General features: G+C 42.8%; 1 protein-coding gene across 2 annotated transcripts in view; it reads left to right on the top strand.

Moving 5' to 3' along the window:
- The window catches only part of SEMA3C (semaphorin 3C), a 132,086-nt gene that overhangs the window by 36,561 nt on the left and 69,687 nt on the right, over positions 1-25,838 (top strand). For both annotated transcript variants that reach the window (XR_014516740.1, XM_083464058.1), the window contains exon 3: positions 22,096-22,256. Coding sequence is in view for 1 of the 2 variants with exons in the window: in XM_083464058.1 (XP_083320184.1) it covers positions 22,096-22,256 (161 nt within the window). In the remaining variant the exon portion in view is untranslated. The remainder of the gene's footprint in view (positions 1-22,095; positions 22,257-25,838) is intronic.

The raw sequence follows: 25,838 nt of genomic DNA, 5'->3' as shown, positions 1-25,838 counted from the left end.
TATGTCAAGTAACAAAGACGACCTGAACCCTCCCCGAAGAGAATGCAGGGGTTTGCCATTTAATTAATCAAAGTGTGCAGAATATGGAAATATGCACCTGCATTTAGGGCTGCCTTCTCCTTTCCCAAACCTCGCCATGCTTCCGCCAGCAGGTTTGAGCAAACAGCCATATGCTCTGCAGCCTCGAGGGAAGTGACTCCAGCTTGGAAATCAATATGTCATAAGCAGCTTGGTGGTAATGGATGCTTACAGCAGCAGGTTTTCTCTGCTAATAGCCCAACCAGCAACAGCAACTCATTTAGATGAAAGGGTTTTGTGGCTTGAATGGAGGCAACAAAAAGATGGATCCTCATAAGGGCTAATCAGAAGTAGGGGTGCCACCTGGGCAGCTTTTGACCAGCCCGGCTGGCCTTTGAATGCCGAGGCCCCTTTATTTTTAATGACCTATTCCTCCGGGCTGTTAAAAAAAATGAAAATGAAAAGAAGCTGGTAACCATAATCAGAAGTGTAATTTGTTCTTGGAAAGCAGACTGTCTACTTGGCTTTGCTTGAGAGGCTGTTGTGAAACGCTTCCAATTCATATTGCCTTTTCTTTCCCAAGCTGTTCTTGCGTGTTATGGGTGTATGGAGCAGTTGTGTCCATATGCTTAAAGGGTTGCGCCTTTGGATTTCGGTCACAAGGGTGTCTGTCAGGAGATTTAAAGAAAGCAGACAGGTTCAAAGGCCCACTCTTGAATGGAAGGTGGAGGGAAATGAACCTCGGCAGCTGAGGATGTGCTGCATATCTGCAAGGTCTTGGATTCAGTCTCTTCAAAGGGTTTTGAGAAGCAGGGATTTGAAAGACCTTACCCTAACGGCTCTGGTAGACAGCAGAGATAAGGCAAGGCATTCAAATTGGGCAGCTCTATGTGGAGTATGAGTTGGAGCAAGTTAAGAATGTTCCTTCGGCAACAATTATCCCTTGTCTGACCCTTACGTCAGGTTGTAGCTCAGTCTGGGAAGTTAAAAGAGACCCATCAGGTTAAGAGGGCCTTGTGCATTTCAGCGTATTTGACTCCTATGGCGCAGGGAAGAATGTGCTTCTGTTGGAGCTGCTGGACTGAAGTCCTCAGGGTCAGAAATGAGCAATACATCCTTCCTGAGGCTGGAGTGGTGTTGACAAGATGGCTTCCTTCTCATACGCTGCAGTATTTCCAGGGCAGTGAGGACCACCATGGTTCACTCTCTGGGTAATTCTCCCTCACTCTCTGATTCCTATATCAGGGGTGGGAACATTTTCTATCTGTTCATTATTTCCCCATGATTATCTCCCTATTGTCTGGTGGGCAAAATTTGACAGGTGTACATGGCCGCACCTGCCAATCATCTGATGTCATGGTGACATCAGATGAAGCGGAGCTCAGGAGTCCTGATTTGCAAGATGCTTTTATGTTTGAGTCTTCCCCTCAAAGAGCAGTGCTGGGTAGAGAAGTGGGGTCCACTGAATGGAAGCCACTTCCACCTCATTGAGCAAGGCCCACCCATCAGCTGACATGACAGCCCCTTTCCCACTCCTGTTCGATAATCTGCAACCCTTATTTGAATGTGTGTGCCCTGCCTGCAGTATTCAGTGTCCAACCTGGTGGGCGAGAGTTCCATTTTAAACCCCAGTCTGTGTTCTGCTGTAGCTTGTAGTCTTCTTCAGCTCTGGTCTACTATGTAGTTCAAGGGAACTAAATATTGCATTGTCAAAACATTTTGACATAACTCTACTAGACTTTTCCCCTTCTGCATCTGCCATAATTTTTGTTTATTTATTCCACAAGTCTTTAAACAGTTTGCTTTACAAATTGCATTTATGCCCGCCATGCTGTATTTGAACTTTATTTTAACAGGACCTGTGGCATCTGGTTCGCAAATTTACGACAGACATCAAAGGGTGTTCTAAGGCAAGCGAAAGCTTCCTCCAGCACGAAGCTAGCGCTCCTGCGTTTATTCCTACCACACATGTGTTTATAGTTGACATCAAAGATCTGGGCTACCTTAGATCAGGGCTTCATGCTTTACTCTCAGTAGACATGTGCGTACAGCAACCATCCAAACTGAAATAAAAAGTTGAAATTTACTATGATTCACTATTGACTATGAGGTAATTTTCAGATTGTCATTTTGTCTGGATTCCTATCCCACCTTTCTCCCAACTTGGGATTCAAGGCAACTTACAACATACTAAAAGCACCCTTACAAAGTGCAAAGTATCAAAAGCAAACTAGATATTTACAACAGCTAAAAAAACAACACAACAACCAGCATTAAAACAACAATTGCCCTGACAGCAGCATCTAGTCTCCAAAGGACTGTCTGAATAGGGAAGTCTTAGCCTGCCAGCGGAAATATAAAAAGGGAAGAAATTCCTCAATTTAGGAGCAGCCGCGGAAAAGGCTCTCCTGATGTGGAAATGTGATCCACAGAGTCAGGCGTGGACCATCTCTCACTATCTTAATAATGCTGAAGACATTGGGTAGTTGCTTCAGGCCTGTTTCCTTCCTCCCACCTCTGGCTATGAAGGCCAGAGCTCCTGTAGAGGAGATTTTTAGCAAAATAACTTTTTCTTATATTATATAACAAGCCTCCCAATAACAAGCCTTCTCTTCAACTGTTGAAGATGTACAAGTGCTATCTTGTATTGCTTTAGGAATGAACTGATACAGCCCATGTCTGTTTTGTGTCAGATTTGCTGGCATTTAGTCACAGGTTTGTTCCAGCTCCCTTTTTCGGGTTGCAAACTTTCTGAAAGAATACACAAAGAATCTGCATATAAGTTGCATGCATTTGTTCATAATATTTATGCATTTCTTCCCCACAAAGACACATTTTGCATTCTTTTTAAAATAGCAACAACATAAAATCCATATTTTGGGGGGTACTTTTTGGGACTGAAATCCATCATCTGACTCATAATTTTATTCTGAACTGCAACCAAGTTTGCAAATGTTGAATTGGGTCAAATTGCAGCCAGAAGCAGACTGAATTGATCCTTCTCCAATACTAGCTGGATCTCCTTTACACATGTGATATCCTTGTCTGTTACTAGAGCCTAGCATTAAGTGGAAGTGTTTGCACAGCTCTCAAGTTATAAAGCCACCCCCTTCATTTCTCCCTGTTAGAGCAAGCTGGGTGCCTTTGCATGCTGGTATATGACATACAGTACTGAATTTTTTAAAATATAAAATGGCCCGTGTTGCCTGCTCCCAAACCCACACACTAGAATTATTGTTTGAAATAGTTGCTGGAGTGTGTGTGGTCGAACCAAAAAAGAATTGTGCCACTGATGTTATAAGATAGCAAACTTTTTAGTGGCATGAACTTCAGATATTGGTATCAAAGGAGACGTGTCTGCTGAATCTGCTGCTGCTGGTTTGGATCAGAATCAGATCTGATTTTCCAAGTTGACATATGTAGCCTGTAGCCAAGGAGCTGTTCTTGGAACTGACCTTCCATTTCACAGAAAGAAAGCCCGGGGTGTGGCTGTTGGCAGTTTCCCATGGCCAAGTGCGAATTACCTCAGGGATAGCTGGGGAAACTGTTCAGGCTCCACAGTGAGAAGCTCTTGGAGTATTTTGAATCTTCCAGTTTAGAAATATAATGGTGCCACCAAAGTAGGAAAACTGGATAAGCTACCAAAATAAATAAGACATGCTGACTCTCATTAGTGTAGTACACGTAGACAGGGGTGCCAAGAAAAGGTACAGTGGTACCTCGGGTTACAGACGCTTCAGGTTACAAACTCCGCTAGCCCAAAAATAGTACCTGAAGAACTTTGCTTCAGGATGAGAACAGAAACCGCACAGCGGCAGCAGCAGGAGGCCCCATTAGCTAAAGTGGTGCTTCAGGTTAAGAACAGTTTCAGGTTAAGAACGGACCTCCAGAACGAATTAAGTTCTTAACCGGAGGTACCACTGTACAGGGGTGCTGCTATATTGGGGCCACGGCCAGCAGCAGCCTAGACTCAGAGCTTTCTTTAAAAGGGGGGTAATTCTCTGCCTCCTTTAGAAATAAAGTTACTAAGCAAAATGTGCAGTTACCATTTGAACCAATTACTTTGTGAATTATGAGCCTGCTCCCCTCCTTCAGTGTGAGCTGTGACTGATGAGTGCTACAGAGACTTTTACAACCATACAACCCCAAGAGAAGTCTTGAAAATGACTAAGAAAATTGATTTGGTTTTCAGGTCTTTCTTGGTGTGTAGATTTAGGCAATGGCTTGCTTGGAAGGGGCTTCCCGGTTCATTTTCAAGCTCCTGCTTCTTCTTCTTTGTCCTCCCTAGTAGAGAATTGATTTGGGGCCCTACACCTCACCTGCAAAAAAATGATGGAGATGCAACACAACGATTATTTGCATTTTATGCAAATTTGTTCCCTTTTTTCAGAATGGGGAGTGGACCGCATGCAGTGTACCAGGCCCAGAAAAGCCTGCTGGCTTCCTTGCATTTAGTAATCATCAAGTCCTACCATCAAGCAGAGTGAGGCAGCCTATCTCAAGATGGAATCAGAGTGCCTTAAAAGAGAGCAAATTGTCATTTCTTTTATTTATATAATTTTGACCACTATTTTGTCCTGTTGGATACAGGCAGCAAAATACTTTGGGCTGCCTGTAATAAAAATGGCCCTATTTCTTCATGAGGCAATTGAAGAAGAAACTTTTGTTTGCATTTCTGATAAATGTAACAGCATCCTTTTGGCAGCCACTAGAGAAAACTGTCCCGCTCTGAGACCCCAAGCAGAGCAGAATGATTTAAAATGAACACTTTAAGGTATCACAATATTATAGCGCTTTTGTTCAAGTCACAGCTAAGACTCAACGGAGTATTGTAGGCCTGGCCACCTACTCCACTTCAGTTAGAGCGGTTGATCATTTCTACCTGTCAGAATTTCTGCCTGCAACAGACGGAGGTGTGAATAATGCGGCAGAGTCTGAGGTACTCAAATGGGTGGAGCATCTGCTTTTTTAATGCTCACTTTGGGGGGGGTCCTCTCAGATTAAAAAGACTAGTGTAGCTGCTGCGAATGGACTGGAGGAGAATTTCCTTCTGCGTCAGTTTATTTTTTAAAAAACGTCTTTTGAATGCACCTCATTTTTCTGCCTTGTATCCTAACCAAGGACTCTTGTCTTTTTTATCCGCTGGCTGGTTTGAGCATATTTGTTCTTCTACTTAGTTATTTTAATTGTTTGCAGACTGCCTTGACATCTCTGATAAAAGATGCCGTATAATTTTATTTCATACTTAGTAAATATACTAAGGGATGATTTATTGTGAATGCATGTGAGGTGAAAACTCAGTCTTGCAAATAAGAGCACAATTTTGGAGGTTGGAAGCTTGAGTGTTTCCTGACAAAACTCGAAAATCCCTCCGTTCACATCCTCTCACTCTCCTGTTCTGGAACGGTCAGTTTTGCCCCGTTCCTTCCACAGAAGAGTCGTCTGCATTGAAAACGATGGACTAACATGGGCAGGAACTTGGCAGCATAAGACGTACTGATACTCACTAAGGCCACCTGAATCATGACAACAAGTATACTGTCTCCCTTCCTGCAACAGATGGCATCCTCCTATCTCTGCACATGGCTGTGTGTCAACAATACCAGAAGCTAATAACTGTGCTGTCTTGAAGTGTCTCTGTGGTGGCCCAATTAGTGTTTGGCACCCTTTTGCTGGAGGACGCATTTGGGGAAGAGGGGAGTATAAAATGCCAACTTTATGAGCAGAGGCATACAGTTATCTCATGTTATCATTTATTTATTTATTTGTTTGTTTGTTTTACTTATGCAGAGCAGGCATTAGGACCTGGGATCCAAACTCTTTAGGCTTGTGGAAGCCACACTGGGCCTTGTTCACGTAACGGATGCTCACCACTTCCCCGGACCTTCACTCTCTGCCTCCTTCCCGGCCAGCCGGACCCGCATGGTCACCGGCTGTAGTGGGAAACTTTCAAGAAGTTCAAGGAGCAGCCAACCCTTCCTGTGTGTCCTTGCAGGAGCACTCCTGCCCTTGAGGGTGGCCCAGCTGGGGCTGGATTGCCCAGATTAGGAGCCCTAATTGGCACAGGTGGCGGTCGTAGAGACATCCAGCTCTGCCTGGTTGGGGCAGGTACAAATGGCGCAGGGCAACACAGTCAAGGAGGATAAGGATGATGGACCAAGCGCTGCTGGGGCTTCCTTTGGCTGGATCTGTATGTGTTACTTCCCGGCAGCACTATTTTTCCAGCCAGATTTGTCCAGATTCTGCTCTTAACCAGAAGGTTCTGCCTTTGCTCATTCTGGGCTCTTTGCTTAGCCCTATTCATGGGGGTATCATGTGCAACTGGATTGTACAACCCCTTTGAGTGGCATGCATGCCCTACTTTTCAAATGTCTGTTGACAGTGTACAATGGCTTCCTAAGTCCAGTGTAAAGTAGCTTCCTAAATGTTGGAATAGGCTTTAATTAATATCTACTGTACTGGGAGGAGAAAGCTGCCAGAGGGTTAATGTATACACACAGTCCCCACTATCAGAATTCTTGTTATTTGAAACCTGAGTTATAGAAACACAAAGAATTCAACCCAAACCTTACGACATGGATGTTCAGATATCCAAATGTCTGGAGTTTGCCCGCTTCCTTACTTGTTTGTGTTTTGCTAATCAGTGGCAGCCATTTTGGGCAGAAACTATGGAGGGAGTAATAAATAAATAATCTTATAAATAAATATTTTGAAGAAAGGAAACCTCCTGGTTGTCGATCCTGACACAACCTGCCCTTGTCCTTCTCTGTTCTCTGAAAATGCAGGGAATTAGCACAAAGCCTGAAATGATTTTAGAGCTATGTAGCATTTTTCTTGGTTGTAAATTCTGCTCATTTGCAGCATTTTTTCATTAGCATTTAGCCAATTAATCAACGTTAATTGTGAGCACATATCTAAGGCTTGTATTCAGCCTTGCCAAATCTAATTGTACAAAGCTGTTGATTTGTTATGCAGCATGGCTTGGCATTTCTTAAGGCTTACACCTATTATTTCTGACGATTTTCAAATCTACATTTCAAATCTACTGAAGCATTAAGTAATAATAAAGTGTGTATGAGTGACATTTTCAGATATCAAGAATGCTGCTCTATTAATGGAACATTTGTCAGCTCTGTTTGGTATGGTCTTTTTAGAGATGTGCATTAATGAGGAAAGGTAAAAAGCTTTCTGAAGCATCAGTGCTTCCCTAACAATGGCTGATCATTACAAGACCAACTCTGCAAATGCACAGTTCTTGCTATTATACCCACAACTTTAGTGGTTTAGTAATACAGGCATTGTATGGATCATTTGATAAGTAAAATTCTTCTGGGTTCAAGCAGCAATAGAATCCTTTTTTAGGCGCTAAAATATCCAATCATTGACTAACTGGTATAAGCAAAAAAATGTTTCATTATTTGGGAGGCTAAAGAATCAAGCCTTATTGCTCAGATTTTTGGATGCATTTTTTATTGGTCTAGTTGTAGTTGCTGCAAACCTTTATTTGCTACTTGGGTGCAATGCACCATCTAATGAAAAAAAGGTTTGCCATTCTGTAGTATCATTGAATCAGAATTATTATGTATTAAGAGGGGTGATTTTTCCATGCAGCCTTAACGTACTAATTAAAGCATGCTATTATATAGTCTGCAGACATCCATTAATCACAGGTAGAATATTGTTAAGGGCCCACAAAGACCTGTATACACTTAAGCTGGTGTTTATGATTTCCCTACTTAGTGCTGCACAACAAATTTAAGTGCTGTAAGAATCTTGAACTGGAACATGCAATCAAAAGGCTCTTTATTAGAGGGCTGGTTTCACAATGCCACCCATTCATTACACTAAAACCTACCCAGAAGTAAGCATAAGAAGAACAGAATGGAACTGTGGGCCTGTACAGTATATGTCAAGACAGAAAGGGGGGGGCATTGATTCTTGTTACTGTGAAAGACACTTCCATGTTGGTGGTATCTCTTCTCAACCTGAAAAACGTCCTGGGGACTTTTAAAGATGTGATCTTATAGGGACACCCTGGCTATGGACCTCCCTCCCAACAGTGATCACACTGTATTAATTCCAGGGGTGGTTTAAGACCAATTTATTCTGACAGGCCTTTAGATCATTCCATTTTGCGTCAATTATCTACTTTCATTTTTAATACTCAATTTTTATTGTTGTTATTTATTTGATTTCTTACCCGCTTGTCTCCATAAGGTCCCAGGATGGCTTGCACCAATTTAAAATAGAGTATTAAAAACATTTAAAGCAGATTATCCACACTGGGCTCTCCTGAGAGGAAGGAGTAGGTTTAAGAAATATGATGAGGATATTATTTTTATCTTTATTATTCTTAGCAGTAGCAGCAGTAGGGATGGTAATTTATTATAGGATGGGTACCTGGAAACAGGCACGGTTTTAGAGGATGGGCATTATTTTCTTCCAATTTATTAGGAAGATCATGCATGCCTGTAATAATGGGAAACGGGTTGGAAAAATGTTTCGTATACCATCAGTGAAGGTGGAAGGAAAATTCCAGATGCATTCAAGAAAGACAGATGGGAAAATAAACACTTCTGAGATGCCGAAATAAACAGATTCAGACATCAGTGACACCATATGTTTGTAAATGTGGGCTTGGATGTTTGTTAACCGCAAGTGATGCCAGGTCAGAACTTTGTGGTTGCTGTTTAATTTAGGTAAGTCACTTCCATGAGCCCCAAAAGCTTTATTTCAAAAGAAACTTTTCAGTAAAGCTACTTGTTGGGTAAAAGAAATCTAGAGTGGTCACGTGTCCTGCTTTACAGAGGGCAGTGATCTCTCTGACGTTCTCTCAGGGGACAGTCCCCTTTTTGTAAATGTCCTTTGTTTGAAGCCCTGTCTGTTCCATGTCTGGTTTAAAGAGAAAGACCCACTGCGGAGGGAGAACAGGAGCCTGGAAGTTGTCCATCAACAGAGAACACCTGGACAGCAGACTGACTTAGGCACATAGGTCGCCAGGTCTCCCCCACAATGATGAGATGGATTAGACCTCTATTGAAGTTACAGTAATTATTTCTATATTGATAGCAATGCATACTAATCAACATTCATAAACTTCATGCAGATAGGAGTCCTGATTCATCCTCTTTTGGGGAGAAATCTGGTGTATTCCAATTATAAAAACCTTCCTAACCAGATGCTATCTAGCACTGCTATCTTGAGTCATTAAGTGGTTAAAAAATATATATGGCAATGCAGGAACATAGGAAGCTGCCTTATACTGAGTTAGACTATTGGTCTGTTGAGCTCAGAACTGCCTTCAGTGACTGAAAGTGGGTCTCCAGGATTTCAGGCACTGGTGTCTTCCAGTTCTACCTAGAGATTCCAGGAATTGAGATGCGACCTTCTGACTGCAAAGCAGATACTCTTATCTCTGAGCTATGGTCCTTTGCCTAATTTTTCTGGCTTTTGCATTGACAGTCTTCCCCAAACCCCGCTCATTTCTGATTAGAACATTTCCCTTGAAGATATTAACAGAGCGTTCTTTTGTTCCCATGCAAATGATAAAGCCCCAGAGTAAGCAGTAATATCACCGCAGGAGAATTAGTTCACACACTTCGTACTGTTCACCTTGTACTTGCTACAGTACCACAGTTTAACAATCAATCATTCATGGTTGGCAATGTACTAGGGCACATTTTGTTAACCAGAAAACAAACAGCCATTGTGAGCAGACTGATAAGCCATATCTAGACTGTGATGAAGTTACTGAAATCACTCTATAGTATTTAAAACACATCTGATCAATGGCAAATATTTTATGATAAAGATTTTATTTTAACCTTTTGCATAATTTAAAGATATTGTTTAAACAGGAAAACCTGTTTTCAGGAACCTTTCACCATTAAAAAGATTACCAGTATCTACATCACAGAGTTCACATACCAATCAGATCATAGCTCAGTGATACTGGGATCACTCTGAAGCCCCTTCTGTGATTATTGGCAGGCAGGGGGTGGGAAGGATTAATACAGCGAAGGGAAAACAGTGTGGACTACATTTTATTTGCTCAAAAGGAGCCAACTGATTAACCAAGATGATTGAACATAAATGTTTTGAGAGGACTTCCGCTTACACAAGTAAATCCTTGTTAAATAATATACATAATATATAAATACCGTAATATAGTATGGACTATTAAAAAAGTTAGGGCATGACTTAGTGAAAGTGAAGTGCTCTTTAAAGTGAAAGTAAACTGTCCTTAATTCTGTTGAAATCAATGGGGTAGAGGGAAAATCAGCATATTACAGTGGCAGATGTGGAGGCAAGGGCGACCACAGGATTTTTTTCCCACAGGAGCACCAGGGAAGCAAGACAGTGTAAGGGAGGAGCTAGCTAGTTTCTTACTAGAAATGAGTAGAACAATGTATGTTTTGCCTGATGTCTCAGGTTCAACAGATGGTGGCAACTTTCACTTTTTTCAAATTTAAAGTTGGGACTCTGGGGTTTATGGTTCCTATGGAGGTAAATGTCCTCCTTGCCCCCCCCATAGATGTTCATGGATAGATGGCATCATTTAAAGTGAGAAATGGGGGCATGAGCTAGGCTGCCCACCCATTTCGTCCCACGCCACCATTTTGTTCTACTAACCAAGCTCATTTCTTGTATTTATTGGGATGAAATCACTGTTCGCTTGAGCAACAGACTGTTGGGGATGGGAAATGTGGAAGACATTGGGAGATCTTAGTTCTCATCCTTCATGCACACACTTCAAGCTTTAAATCACATTTTATCCCTGCTTTGCATGTGGCAGGGATACTTAAGAACACATGTGTCTCACAGGGAGCTTCCTAGCATGCCTAGCAACAGCAGGGTTCCTTGGTGGCATTTTTTGCCTTTTGTTTTCTTTGCCATTCTCCTTCTCCTTCTTTGTAAACCACTAAGAGACCATTTTGATGTTAAGCAGTCTATAAGTAGTGTGGAACTAACATAGTTTTTCACCTTCCTTTTTTGCCTGGAGTCTCCAAAGAGACTCATAACATTTGTGCACTACCAACTATTTAATATACAGAGCAGTGACCATTTTAGGTGCGTTTGGATGCACAATTGCCAACACACTGGTCCTTTTGGACTCGGAAGAAGGCAGAAGGGGGAGTGGAAGGGGCATGCTTATACGTGCCACATCGATGTTTGTGGTGGCCGGGAATGGAACAAAATGGTTGCCGCCTATGCTCTAAAAATGAAAGCTGTAAATGATGTGAGAAGAGATGAGAGGAAAGGATGGAAAAGGCTGAAAAACAAAACATTTTAACTGAGCTCAACAACAAAGCATGTCCCTTTTGTCCTCTGCAAAAATCCCAGAGTGGTTTATATGGATCTATTGCAGATTCATCTGATAGGTTTAAATTGAGTGAATAAAGCATTTGCCCTACTCAAGTAATTGCAGTGCCTGTTGAATGCATTTAAATGCAGTCTTGGCTTCGGAATGGTAGGCATTCCCTGGAAAGAAAGTCACAGTCCCATCTGCAGAAGTGAAACCAAAGGCATCGACTGTTTACTGGCTGTGCGAGTTAATGTTGTGCTTTGCACCTGAAGTTCTGCGTGTGAAATTTTTAACCGTTTATTAGTTTAAGCCAGCAATAAACCTAACAGATAAACACTACTGACAACTGAGACCCAGGAAGATGGGGAAGAAATGCCCAGGATTACACAAGTCGATGGAAGGAGACCTTTTCAGGCAGTAATGAATAGGAAACAGGATTAGCAACAGATGTGTATGTTTTGACTGGCTGCCTCATGGAAAGAAATAGAGAAAACATATATAAAGGGCATATTCTGATTTGCGTCTTAGAGGGCACCCTAACTTCAGAGAACTCACAGCACACTTGTTTTTCTGCTAAGAGCCCCCAACAAGGTACCCTGCCAAGACATTTTGGACTATAACTTCCATAATTCCTGACAACTGGTCCTGCTTGCTGAGGCTGATGGGAATTGTATTTTAAAGCAGCTGGAGAGTCCCACATTGACAACCACTATTCTTGGGCAAATTCTAGAGCACACACCATTTACATGGGGCACAAGCCCATGTAAGGCTTCACTGCTGATCTGTACAAGCTAACAGGATATCCAGCACTCATCTATGTTTGTGCTTTTTAGAGAAGTGTTTTGTAATGCTAGACTTTCAGGGAAGAATGTCAATTGTTATTCTTCACATTGAGAAACACCTGACTCACCAGCTTTTAAGGAACACTGGAGTGCCTGTATTGGCCTGGGAACCAATATTTGAAGGCAGCTGTTTCTCAGATGTTCTCCTAGTGCAGTGATGGGCAAACTTGGCCCTCCAGCTGTTTTGGGACTACAGTTCCCATAATCCCTGACCACTTGTCCTTTTAGCTAAGGATGATGGGAGTTGTAGTCCCAAAACAGCTAGAGGGCCAAGTTTGCCCATCACTGTCCTAGTGGGACTCACTATTGGCTTGAATTGTCACTTGTTAGTTCTGCCACAATAGACACCATGCTATTTTACATGCCTTTGGACTTCTCATGAATGTATTAACTGAATGGCCTTGCACAACTCAATTACTAATTGTAAAATGGCAGGTCCTTTTGGGGTGAAATACCTAATGAATTTTGAGAGTCCTGAGGAAAAATTCTCCTCCGAAAGTGCTGCTTGTGTTGGGAGGGAATACCTGGTTGGTGCCAAGAGATTATTTTCTCCTGTGTGTTTTCACTGTGTCCACCTCTTCATCCTTCCATCTCTCTCTCCCATAAGCTAGAGTAATGCTGATGATGGGGGGTCAGGAAGGTGCTCCTGCCCTGCCAGCCATTACTGAATGGGTCACATCTAATTTGTCCCCTTGATTGATGGATATGCTGGCTTGCACATAGTGCTTCTCAAGAATCCATTCCCTTTATGTTCTACCTTAATGGCCATGCCAGTGCATCATAAAAAACGACTCTATATTGCATTCTTTGTGATTATTACAACCAAGGAGAGAAATAGCTTGATAATACGAGTAACTCTTATTGCTTAAAACACTGTGTATGCTAAAATAACTCGTAAGGTTTGATTTCTAAACACAGTGGTTCTTATCTGAAACAATTTTATGCTTAATCAAAGGGTAAGAGGAGAGTAAATTCCATTTAATTTTTTTTTCTAGACCAAAGTATGGCTTTTCTGCTGCCTCTGAATAAATATGGCAAGTTTAGTTTAAACATGGTGTGAGTGATTGCAGATGGCTTATTTATTTAAATTGCTCTCTGTTCGGATGAAACCTAAACAGAAAAGCACACAAGTTATCTCTTAAATCCTAACCAATGTTTTGGCTAAACCTCAGTTGAGATATTTTTTCGGGGGAGTCAGGGAAGAGGAGAGACAACAGACTTGTGCTCCTTTCGTACACAGCATGGAATAAAAGTGGTTCATTCCTTTTCAAAACTATTTGCAGGAGGTTCATGGAGGCTATAGTATTGAATGTTCTGCAGTGGCAGAGGGTTGGATTGGAAGATGTTCCTTGAGGTCCCTTCTAGCTCTAGGATTCTATGGTTCTCTTTCACAGTTGTGAGGGGTAGAAGTGGCGTAATAATATGATGTCTCATTGGGATGTAGAACAGGAACCAATAAGGAGCCAATTCACATTAACCATGGTGCCCCTGAGCTACAGTTGTATTCTGAGTCCGCTCCAAACTTTGCAAGCCAGTTGACATACTCATTTGTCATGAACACAGATCAGTACATGGAATGCTTCAAATTTATTTGCAAAAGGCAAATGGAAACTTTTCTTGTGCAAACAGGTATTATACGCTCCCATTCTGTGGCGCTCTGGGTGTTTATTTAGGTCAGAAGAACACCATTGTGCTTGGAAGTTTTTCAGAAACGCTCTGTTAATGCTTTGTCACAAGGCCAAACTCTAAGCTGCATTAAATGTGTCATTCACCCTCACCGTCAAAAGAGGGCAGGAGGGTGGTTGAACAGGATCAGGACTAAAAGGGGTTAAATCACCCCTTTCAAAGGTGCAGAAAGTCTATTAATTATTGCTTTGCCAAAAAGAGTCTTCTAATTTTTGTCTGGCTGTACTCCATCAATTAATGAGAAAAGAAATTGCTCTCAAAAACTATGAAAGAGGAGGGGTGTTGTTGTTTTTTTACAAAATTCTTATGAGTGGGGAGCAGGGTGGGGTTTTTTGTACTTACCTTGAAGTGACCAAGTTGTTCTGTGAGTGTTTTTTCTTTTCATTTCACAATCCGTCTGGTGGTCTGCATTTCTGTAGCCCTCCCAGGTGCTCCTTTGCTGGACTTTGCTGTGAACAAAATGATGGGTAGGCTGCCTCTCAGAGCATCCCAATACCTGCAAAGGACAAGGTGGCATTTCCCTCCCCCATTCCATGTACCAAAGTCAGCTTCAGCACTGGCAATAGGACAGCATGGCCCACCACATATGAGGGCACAGAGGAGGCTGTCTCAGTATGCCTAATGGTAGGGCCAGCCCTGACACCATGATCCCAACAGTTAATTTTCTTTTATTATTATTTTTTACTTCTGAAGTACTGAAAGATGTGTTTTGTAAAGGTCAAAGGAAGAATTACCTTTTAAAAGAAACCCAGCAAGCACCCTAATCTCAGGTGCTTGGTAGCCAGGCTCTTGGGCTTCCTGGACTTCAGTTATAGCTCAGGGGAGGATTACCCAGGCTGCACTGGGGAAATGGTTAATGGAAAGACAAACAGACCCCACCCTTCGCCATCTTGCAATGATAAGAACCTTACTGTGTATGGAATTTAGAAATCCTAAAGCAGCATGCAAATGAAGCAGAAAAACAGAAGCCTCTTTTGCAAGAGAAGCTTCAAGAAACAGGAAGAGAGGTTTTAGCACTGTACTGCTACGCAGGTGGCACTGTGGTCTAAACCACTGAGCCTTGGGCTTGCCGATCGGAAGGTCGGCGGTTCGAATCCCTGCGACGGGGTGAGCTCCCATTGCTCGGTCCCTGCTCCTGCCAACCTAGCAGTTTTCCGTGCGCTGCTCTGGTTTGCCAGAAAGTGGTTTAGTCATGCTGGCCACATGACCTGGAAGCTGTACACCAGCTCCCTCGGCCAGTAAAGTGAGATGAGCGCCGCAACCCCAGGGTCGTCCACCACTGGACCTAATGTTTGAGGGTCCCTCTACCTTTACCTTACTATTAATGTATTTGATAAAGAGTGTGTGATGAAGGTGCTTCATCTGGCTTTATACAGGGTTGCTCAGTTTGTGCATCTTTCCTCACCAAGAAAGGAAGTTGCATTGCAGAAGGTGCAGGCATGTGCACAAAATTCCCGGTTCGTAAGTACCTGTTGATGGATGTGTTGAGTGGAGGGGAGGAAAGGGGTGAGGCCCTGCCACTCTAAGGTCACATTTAAAGCACTCTTAAATCACCTTGAGAGTCATGGCTTTCCCCCAAAGAATCCTGGGAACTGTAGATTGCTAAATGGGCTGGGAATTATGGCTCTGTGATGAATAAACTGTGGTTCCCAGGATTCTTTGGAGGAAGCTGTGACTTTTCAAGTCTATGTGGGGCTCTGTGATTATGTACAAGTAGAGAAGAGAGTGGCTGGAAAGGGGATGGGGAACAGTTTTTACAGTCATGTGTGATGTTCATATTTGACCTGCTATCTGCATACAGGCACAAACAGAAAGTCATACTGAAACAAATGCCGGTTAAAGCTTTGAATTGTTGTGGAGAAGTTGTGTTTTCTCCACTGATTTGGAGAGAGCTTCAGCATTTTAACAATTTCCTGTTCTGTACATTCACTCAGCATGGGGTAGATGAACAGCTCGGTAGCAGTTAATTGAAAAAACAAAACACACCACAAAACCTTACTAGCGACCAAACCTGAAGCCAGATATAGGGGCAAAATAGCTGCTGTATCCCGTGAGAAAGGCACTTTCACTTCAGTCTCTTCAATCCTTAACAGAGCAATGCAAACACCCTTCTGCTGGACTGGAGGAGGTGCTGAAATGAGTGGAGGTGTGCAGGCAGGTGGGAGGCCCAGTGGTAGGATTTGCAGAGTCAGCAGAAATCCCCAAACAGGGTATCCTGAGGGTGGGGCAGTTCTGGTGCAGGGGCAGTCTGGATTCTGCTGGATCCTGAGCTAGACTTACTGCCATCACACGAAGGAAAGGGGCCTGACCCAATTCTCCTGCCCCTCCCATCTTCCACTGTGGCCTCCATGAGCTACAGAGCCATGGATATGGAGATGAACCCACAATGCTGCAAAGCCCTCTACTACCATCTGGTTGTGGGTGGAGTCAGGGAAGGTTACTCTACAGCCACAGCAGGTGCTGCAACCTTCCAACAGCTTGACCTCACCCCCAAAGGCGGACTCCTTCGGTGTCTCCCGAGACAGGTGGATGCCAACCAGGGGAAGGTTAGAATCGTGCCCTAACCACTAAATGTGTCCTAAGTCTTGTGCAGTACCTAGAAAACATGAAAAAAGTTGCTCGTGTTGGCTGGATCACGGTGTGGAGCAGAGCTTTCCAAACTTCACATGTTGTTGACACATTTTTAAGACATGCATCGTTTCACGAAACAGTAATTCAGCTTTATTAGTTGTACCCCACACATCTTACTGGGTTGCCCCAGTCACTCTGGGCAGCTTCCAACATATATAAAAACACAACATTTTTTTTAAAAAAAACTTCCCTATACAGGATTGCCTTCAGATGGCTCGGGGGTTGGATAACTCCATACCCTCCAATATTTCTCCAATGAAAATAGGGACATCCTAAGGAAAAGTGGGACATTCCGGGATCAAATCTGGGACATCCCTGGAAAATAGGGACCCTTGGAGGGTCTGGAGAAAGTAAGTTCCATTCAACTATAAGGGACCTACTTCTGATTTGACCTGCATAGGATTGGGCAGTTTAGCACCTAACTTTGGCTGAGTCATGATCATAGTTACAGGATGATTTAAGGAATTTGTGTAAATATTCATTCTCATTGCAGTTCTCTTTCTGTGTGTGAAGAATTTCTTATCTGGACACCCAAAAATGCACATTGCAAACAAGCCCAAGAGATGCTCGAAAAGGTGTGTCATATCAAAGCACTTGTCTGAGACAGCAGAGATGGGGAACCTGTGCCCCCCCCCCACCAGGTATTGTGGGACTCCAACTTGCATCAGCCCCAGCTACTGTGGTATTTCGCCAGAGGTGGTAGGAGGTGGAGTCCAACAACATCTGGAGGATGGTTGCATCCCTCCTCCTGTTTTATGAACAGCTCTCGTCCCCTCTCAATCCATGACAGGCATGGATTTATTGCCTTGTATTGCTGTTTAAACTTACTGCACAATAAATATTTCTATAACCATTAGAGTTAAGGAGAAAATGTTCCACATCTATGTCCCCCCGGCCTCTCCCCCACAGCCAAGGGCACCTTGAGAAAGCCCATATCCTACACTGGGACAATAAATCTTAATTCTAAACAGCATCTTGGGGAATTAAAATCCATTCCTTTGTTATACGGTAGAAGCTTTGATCATGACACCTTTTTAATTAAGCTCCAGTGTTTGTATATTTTATTGGCTAAAAAGCCAACAGAGCAATCTTTTTGTAATAAATAAGAAATAGATTTTTGGAGGGTACTCAACCTATTAAGGGGGAAAATGCTGACACGCATATTACCACTATATGGACTCAAGAGAAGTCTCTAATCAAACATGGTGTGTAACTGCAGACTGACACCCTTGCTTACAGCTTTTTGTCTTCCTTTTTAATATATGAGTGAGTGGCCTTTTATCATTTTCTTTGCACACATATAATAAGCCTAACTTAAGGCTTGTTTGCATGCCTACACAGGATCTTTTCCACGTCAGGAAGGATAGTAGGGATGCATATATCCCAATGTGTGTTTAAATTAGTGTGTGGCATGGATGCACGGATGCATGCAGGCTCAGTTTATGCAATCCTCCAAAGAACAAAGATTTTCACTTGAATCAACCCTTGAGTGTTTGGCTCTGAGCCACATGTTATTGCCAGTTGGCAACAGAGCAGGAATAGGAAACCTTTGACCCTCAAAATGCTGGGAAGCTTTGGGTCCTCTGGCCAGGCTGGCTGGAGCTGATGGGAGTTGGAGTCCAACAACATCTAGAAGGCCAGAGGGACCCTTTCCGTTCAAATAAAAAAATTCCTTCCAGTAGCACCTTAAAGACCAACTAAGTTAGTTCTTGGTATGAGCTTTCGTGTGCATGCACACTTCTTCACTGACTGAACCTTTCCGTTCAGTCAGTGGAAGAGCCCATCCTTCCATCATGCTAATAATACTGAGCAGAAAATGTTGCCTCACTTTCATGGGCCCCTTTGCAGCCCCAGTAGGGTAGTGTTTTCAGCTCAACTCTAGGACAAGGTCTAAAAATGTCCCTCTCCAATGGGACTCCTCACCGTGAGCTTTCTGGGGTGTTGTTTTTTTTTAATTAAAGATGTGTGTGCAATGTCTCTCTCTTGTATTCCCCCCCTCCCCATGTAACATTTTTACAAATCAGTTTCATGTGTTGAGACATTAGGAAGAAACGGGGGGAAGGGGGGGGGAGATGAGTGGGGTTGAGGTTGGGTGGTGATGTTTCTATTTTACTTAATATATGTGGGGTTTTGTGTCAGCGTTGCTTGTGCGGGTTCTCTGCTGTTCACTTGTGTTCCTTTGGTGGTGAGAGAGGTTGGGGTTGGCCTAGGGTGTGGTTGTTCATTTGTGGTTGGCTGTGGTGGTCTTTGTTTTCATGTGTGAGTGGAGTGGGTGGGCGTTTTGGATCAGGCTAGCCATATTGATTTGTATGCTTCCAGCAGCCAGAAACATCATAGCCAGACACTGAAGAGACCTGTCAGGAGTAAGCATGGACCAATGGTACCAAACAGTATGGAAAAGAGCCTTGCTAGAAAAATTAACCAGTAAACTTTCTGGGTATTTTTAACTGATGGTACCACTGCTGCTTCGCAGCTACAGGGATGCAGTAGGCAGCCTGGCCAGTCACCACACTCTCTACAGGGTCTATATTTGAATGATACTGCGTAAATGGTGGGTGTGGGGGTTTTGTGTGTGTGCTAGATTGCAGTTCCACTGGAGCCCTTAAAGAAATTCATAATTTCTACATGCTCCCTTAATTAAAGCTAGCAACTTGCAAAATATTGGCCAATATAATCAATACAATCAAATAAGAATTGGACCTACGTCTTACGTGCTTTTGAAAAAAGGAATCTATCTATCTATCATCCATCATCTATCTATCTATCTATCTATCTATCTATCTATCTATCTATCTATCCTCCCATCTTCCCTCTTCTGTTCTATATTGGCATTTATCTTTTAAGTCTCAATTTTTTTCTGCCCAAATTTGGTTGCAGGATAATGCCTGCAAGCCTATCCTAACTGCCATGGGAGTCATTACTATGCCTTCCAGTTCAGCATGCCTCATGCAGAGAAGGGACACATAGACGAATTATTTCAGTTTCTGTTGTGGCAGCAGCCTAAGCATAACACTGAGAATGAAATGTATGGTACCGGTCTGGTTTACACATGGCTGTGCATCATTTGATTTCTCAATCCCTTGCCACTCAGGACTTGATCATTTGCAGCTGGCTGCATGAGCCAATTCCGCTGAGAAGTATTGTGTGTGATACAAATAGGCTATCTCTGGTGTCAGGTCTGTGGTGGCTCATTCACACATGCAAGCTACCTTTGTGCTCTAAATGTGCAGATGTGAACTTGCTTGATGTAGACTCCAGATAAATCAAAACGAATGGTGATGCAGAATTCATTGTCCGCCATTTCTATTTCATCTTCTGTTTTCAACTGTTGATGTGGATCTTGGTGTTATGGCAAAGCCAGTGGCCAATGGGCCAAGCTGGTGATGGTTTGTTCTTTTTTGAAGAAAACAAACACAGTTAAATAACATCTGGGAGACGGAGATCAAGCCTTGTAGGGAAGGTTTATTATTTTAAAAAACCCTCTTTTTCTTAACACTGAGTTCCCAGCACAAATCCCCTCCTCTCAAGCTGCTGTTTGCTTCCAGAGAGATGTTTCAATTGGCTCCAGTAGATCTTCCTAGGGTAAAAAGCAGCTATGGGGCTTGTTTGTGAGGACAATGGCATGGAGCAAAAAGATTGAACCCATACTTCCTGTTTTGTGCAAGCCTGATGACCTGTTTCCTCCTGCTGCTGGTTGCTATTTCACACACACACACCCCCACACACATCAACATGTATCCACACATTTCGCACATCATATGGTTTGGCCTCAGTATAACTCCAGTTTGCCTTCAGATAATAGCTTCAGAGTGTGCTGGAGAGCAAATATTTATAATCTATTGTTATTTAAAGAAATGGGAGCGCTAAGTAACTGGTTTGTTATAGATCAGATTTCTGAGTGTGTGATTGTCATTGGTATTGACTTAATCACCTCAGGACAGCCAAGACTTTATTCATTGACCTTTTTTAGGCAGAGAGAACAAAGGTAACTCTGGTAGAGAAAGGGTCAGTAGCTATTTACTGAAGGAGTACACTGGAGCCTTGTTTTGATCGGCATGCAAAAATATTACTTGGAAAAGTGCTAAGAGGCTTTACTTTCTAATGGCTCATTTAACATCTAGGCTTGAATGCTTTCCTTGGTGACATTCCCAGATTCATAAGGCATGCGACTTGGATTGTTTTTCAGGAGATCAAAGTTGCAGATCTGGCTATCACACACACACACACACACACACACAGTCATTACTAAAAGTTATTATTTTTAAAAAGAACATATTATTTCTAATGAAATGATAGCAGACCCTTCGACTTTGATCACTTGAACTTATGTGGAAGTAGGGGGTATTCATCGGTGAACATGGGCATGTGTGAATGAACAACCACAAATTTACCACCACTGAAAATCGTAATGCAGGAGGGGGGAGCCTTTAACTTCCCAGATGTTGCTGGAGCTACAGCTTCCATTAGCTGTAGCAAGCATGGCCAATGACCAGGGATGGCCAATACCAGAGTTGTAGCTCATCCACATCTGCAAGTCAAAAGGTTCCCTACACCTGTCCTAATACAAATTATCCTAAGGATGCTGTCATGCTGCAGTTTGCATGGTTGGCATGAAAGAATATGTGAACAGAAACACAGCTCTCCTTTGAAATTACAATTCTCTGAATTTTGTAGTGCAGTTCTTCAGTCAAGTTATTTCCACAAAAATGCACATATTAGGGGGGACATGTCTATAAAAATGCCTGCTTTTGCAAAAATAACATGCACAAATTCTTTCTATTAAGGAAAATAGCTTGCAAAAATGTGTCTATTAGAAGAAATACACACTAAAATGCTGGTGGCTTATTTTGAAGCACTAAATCTATGTTTGATGCCAGCAGTGTTGTCCTCTAGCAATATTCATGATGTTGAGTTGTAGCAGCCCGATGGTGTGCAAAGTGAGACAATCTGAATATGATTCCTAGTTAGCAAGAAAATAAGAACATAGCTCTTAAATGTCTCTGTGCACACACAAACATCTGTGTGTGTGTGTGTGTGTGTGTGTGTGTTCCTTTTTTAAAAAGTCAGGCACTTCTAAAATTGAAAAAAAAGTTATACATGAAAGAGTTAAAACCAGTTTATACTGCAATCCTGTACAAACTTATCTTGGAGCAAGTTCCAGAGAAGTCAATAGAATTTACCTTTGAGTAGATATGCACAGGGTTGGGCTGTTAAGAGACTAGGGAAAACATTTCTTTGTGACATAATAATTCCCCAGAAAATAAGTCTCAATTGATTCTAGCTAATCTATATCTTAGTTATGTTAGATGAAGTTTATTTCTGTGGGCCATAATATGCAAAGTTCTCATTGATTAATTTGATATATGATGTGCTTTAGAAGGCACAGCTGTAAATATTAATTTCCATTAAGACAACATTTGGATGAATGAATAAGGCTATTTCAGATGCTTTACTTCAGTCTAAGAATGATGCATTTAAATTCTTAAGTTGCTGAGGGTACAGCTAAATCTGCATTTTTATTGGCATGCTACATCTTTTATCAAGATGCGGTTATACAAGCAAGGGAAGCCAGTGAATGCATCTATTAAGCTATGCTTCTTCTTTCTTTCACAGAACTGCAGGAAACGAAGACCGCTCAGTTTTATGCTCTTTCCCACCACCCCTTAGACTACAGGATATTGGTGATGGATGAAGATCAGGACCGCATCTACGTTGGCAGCAAAGATCACATTCTGTCTTTGAATATCAATAATATAAGCCAGGACCCTCTGAGTGTAAGTCCACAAAGCGCTTTGGGAAGCTGGGATCGTTTTACTGCATGCTTCTGCTTTCAAAGAAAAGAGGAAGGAGGGTGTTTCTTCATTATCCCATTGTCAGGCAACATGCCAGCTCCACGCCTGCTCAGAACAGTTGCTGCTTGTACATTAGCAGAACAATATGTTCAAACAGCATATTTAAGACGGAGCCTCATTCCCCGCCCCGCCCCCTCATTTGGGACTGTGGAGGAAAACGAATCCCTTTTACTTCTAGCACAAGAAGCCCCTGGACCTATTTGTCTGCAGTTTGGTAGGCCTGATCCACTCTGGAGAGGGTCTCCTGTCCAAAGCTGGACAATATGTTTGCCTGGTATTTAGGGTATTATTATTTTAGTGAACCTAGACTTACAACCAGTGCTTTTGACAAATTGTCCAGTGATGGGTCAAAAATTAGAAGTAGGGGTCGCTGGCTATGTGAACACCCCACTCAGATTATTATAAGCAGAATCCAGGTGAGGACAGCCCACCCTCAGCAGGTTCATCTCCTTAAGTCTACTCATACCTGACCACTGACTGCTACCTTGTTCCTCTTCGAAACAACAAAAAAGGACCCTGGTCTTGGGGGAAAGGGGTGAGGTAGCAGCTGGTGAAGACAAGCCATGGCCAGAGAAACTGCTGCTGAGTGTGGAGGGTGAAAGCCTTTCAGAGCAGGAGGATCCCTGTGTAAGGATGTCTCTCAGCAGCAGTCTCCCCCCCCCCAAGTGCACCTCATTAAAGGAGCTCTTGAGTTAAGCTAGCAAGCAAACATGTCTACTGGCTTCTCAGAATGCTGCTTTGAAGAGCTCAGCTGCATCTGGGAAAAGAGTGAGCCTGCAGTAAATCACACTGTGCAAGTTGGAGTTAACTCTTTATTAGCAAGAATCCGATTCGTACAGACTTGACGGACACACCTAATGAGCACAGCAGATAATGGATCAGTTGCTGAGGCTGAAAGTCCCCTCATCTCGAGTGTTTTCCCCAAGCAATCAGAGACTGCACCTGCATGAAGTCAACCTATCCTTCACCCTCTTCATGCCTCTTCTGGTTCTTGGAGACCAGGGGGGTGGGGAGGTTTTCTCAGAAGGAGGGGGAGACACCCATTCCTCATCACTAGCCTGACTCATCTTTGCCTCTTGGCCTCTCTCTTCCCCTGCTTCAGCTTCTGCCTCTGATTCTGGATTTCTCCCTGCCACAAACTCACCCAACTCACTAAGCCCTGTTACCTCTTCAGCTTCTGACACCTCCTCCCAGTCTTCTCCCTCTGACCACTCATCACCTCACCACCATTCCCCAGACTCTGAGCCTTTTACTTCCTACACAAAAAGCCCCTGGACCTTGGTGGTTCCTCCCACCGTTCTTCTGTGTCCAACTGGTCCATGAAACTTGTAGGAGGCAAAAGCACACGGCCTCTTAATTGCAGTTTTCCCCCCTCGGGATGTGCAATTCCTCCATGGAAATTTGCTCTCCAGTTCTTCCAAGTACAACCTGTGAATGCACATTCTCCACCTTTCCAAACAAAGTTGGTACTTTTTTTACCTCCGCTTATCTTGCCGTGAGAAGGAAAATGACTGGCAGAGTCCAAATAGAGGTAAACTCAATAGTATAGTGGCTGCCATGCTTTTTGATGGTGGCCATCTTCCACCCTTGTTCTAAAATAATAATGTCAGGAACATTTAAGGCAAAACACAGATGGCGACTGGAAACTGCTCAGTACCAGAGTATCAGTGATGGAGAGTTAACAACATGGTTATAGCTAATTTAAAAGGAGTCCCAGGACAGGCAGCAGGAGATGGATCATCCCAAGTTGCTTGCATCCTGAGAGCAGCCCAACTATAGTTTGTGAAGATGTTGGGTCTTTTTCCTACTGCTCTTCACTGGGCTACGAAATCATATCATGGGCAGCAGAGAAAATACTCTTCCTTATTTCACAGATGCAAAACAGGGACACATTTGTGTATTTACAATACCCTATTCCCACACCAATAATTGTTGCCCAAATAGTCCCTGCTGCATGCTGCTGAAGGCTTTTGTCTTTGCATTAAAAAAGCGTAAAGGACCCCTGACAGTTAAGTCCAGTTGCGAACGACTCTGGGGTTGCAGCGCTCATCTTGCTTTACTGGCCGAGGGAGCCAACGTTTGTCTCCAGGCAGTTTTTCCAGGTCATGTGGCCAGCATGACTAAGCCGCTTCTGGTAAAACAAGAGCAGTGCATGGAAATGCCATTTACCTTCCCGCCAGAGTGGTACCTATTTATCTACTTGCACTTTGATGTGCTTTTGAACTGCTAGGTTGGCAGGAGCTAGGAGCTCACCCCATCAAGGGGATTTGAACCGCCGACCTTCCGATCGGCAAGCCCTAGGCTCAGTGGTTTAGACCACAGCGGCACCCGCGTTCCATGTCTTTGCATCACACTATATTTATTTGCTCTGCAATACCATGTCCTGCCCTGGCTTCTGAGGCAGGGAGTGTTAGTAAGCTGGCAGTAGAGTTTTCTTTACTTTCTTTACTTTTAATTAACAGTGTTTAACCCCACGGTGGATCTGATTGCACATATTACAAGTTAGCTGCAAACAAATTCATCAACATGTGTTATCTGGCAATGAGGACGCCTGACGGAAATGACATTAATGGACATGCCGGCAACATTTTAAAGAGGCATCTTTAAATTCCCACAATCTACACCCCCCATGATTATAAAGAAACTCTGATGCTTCCCTGAAAATATAGCAGAAAAATAGAAATGTATTTAGCAGGGGAGGAAAATTTTCAAGAAATGCCTTGGTACAGCACTCAAACTAATCCCATGGAACAAAGAGGAGTCTTGACTTTTAAAGACAGTGTTAGCAATTATGAGCAGTTTCCTGACTTCCTAAGCACAGAAATATCCTTTCTATAATATGCTGCTTGGCTCCTTTATTCAGTCTCCTACGTTAACATGTGTTGCTTGAGGCTGTATCCTAGTATCTGGATTTTGGAACAACCACATGCAGGTCCTTTCTGCACTCACTAATCCCCCTTTAACATCTCAGTGGAAAAAATGTTGTCACACTGACAGTGCTAAATCGATTAAAGAAATTAGGGATTTATTTTATGTGGAATTGTCTGAGCAGAATTTGCTGAAACATCACAGAGTGAACCGGAATCCAGATAATTGCTACCCAACTTTATAGACACAGTAAATGAAGCTGTAGCTCCGTATATTATTGGCAGGGTATACCATCACCAGACATTAGACTGCTGCACACTGGAATATGTCCAACAGTCATAAAGAACTGACACTTGCTCATTATTCATGGAAACTGTGCTTCTTTGCTACTCTTTTGTCTGTTTTCACATCCTATCTGACTGTTCTTTACTTGGTGTTCTTTACAACCAAGGCCATAGTTTTCATTTTTCCTTTCCCCTTCCTCTCTTTTCCCCCTTTGTGTCATGTCTTTTTAGATTTCAAGCTTGAGGGTAACGGGTGTCATCTTTTTCTTCTTCTGAAATAAATAAATAACAACAACAATAATAAAAATCTACCATTCTGAGGGATAAAATACATGATAGTGAAGAAAATGTT

Source organism: Podarcis liolepis (genome assembly GCF_965112155.1).
Source record: "Podarcis liolepis genome assembly, chromosome: 10".
NCBI classification, from domain to species: domain Eukaryota; kingdom Metazoa; phylum Chordata; class Lepidosauria; order Squamata; family Lacertidae; genus Podarcis; species Podarcis liolepis.
The sequence above is the reverse complement of the archived record's forward strand: the minus strand, read 5'-3'. Positions and strand labels throughout refer to the sequence as shown.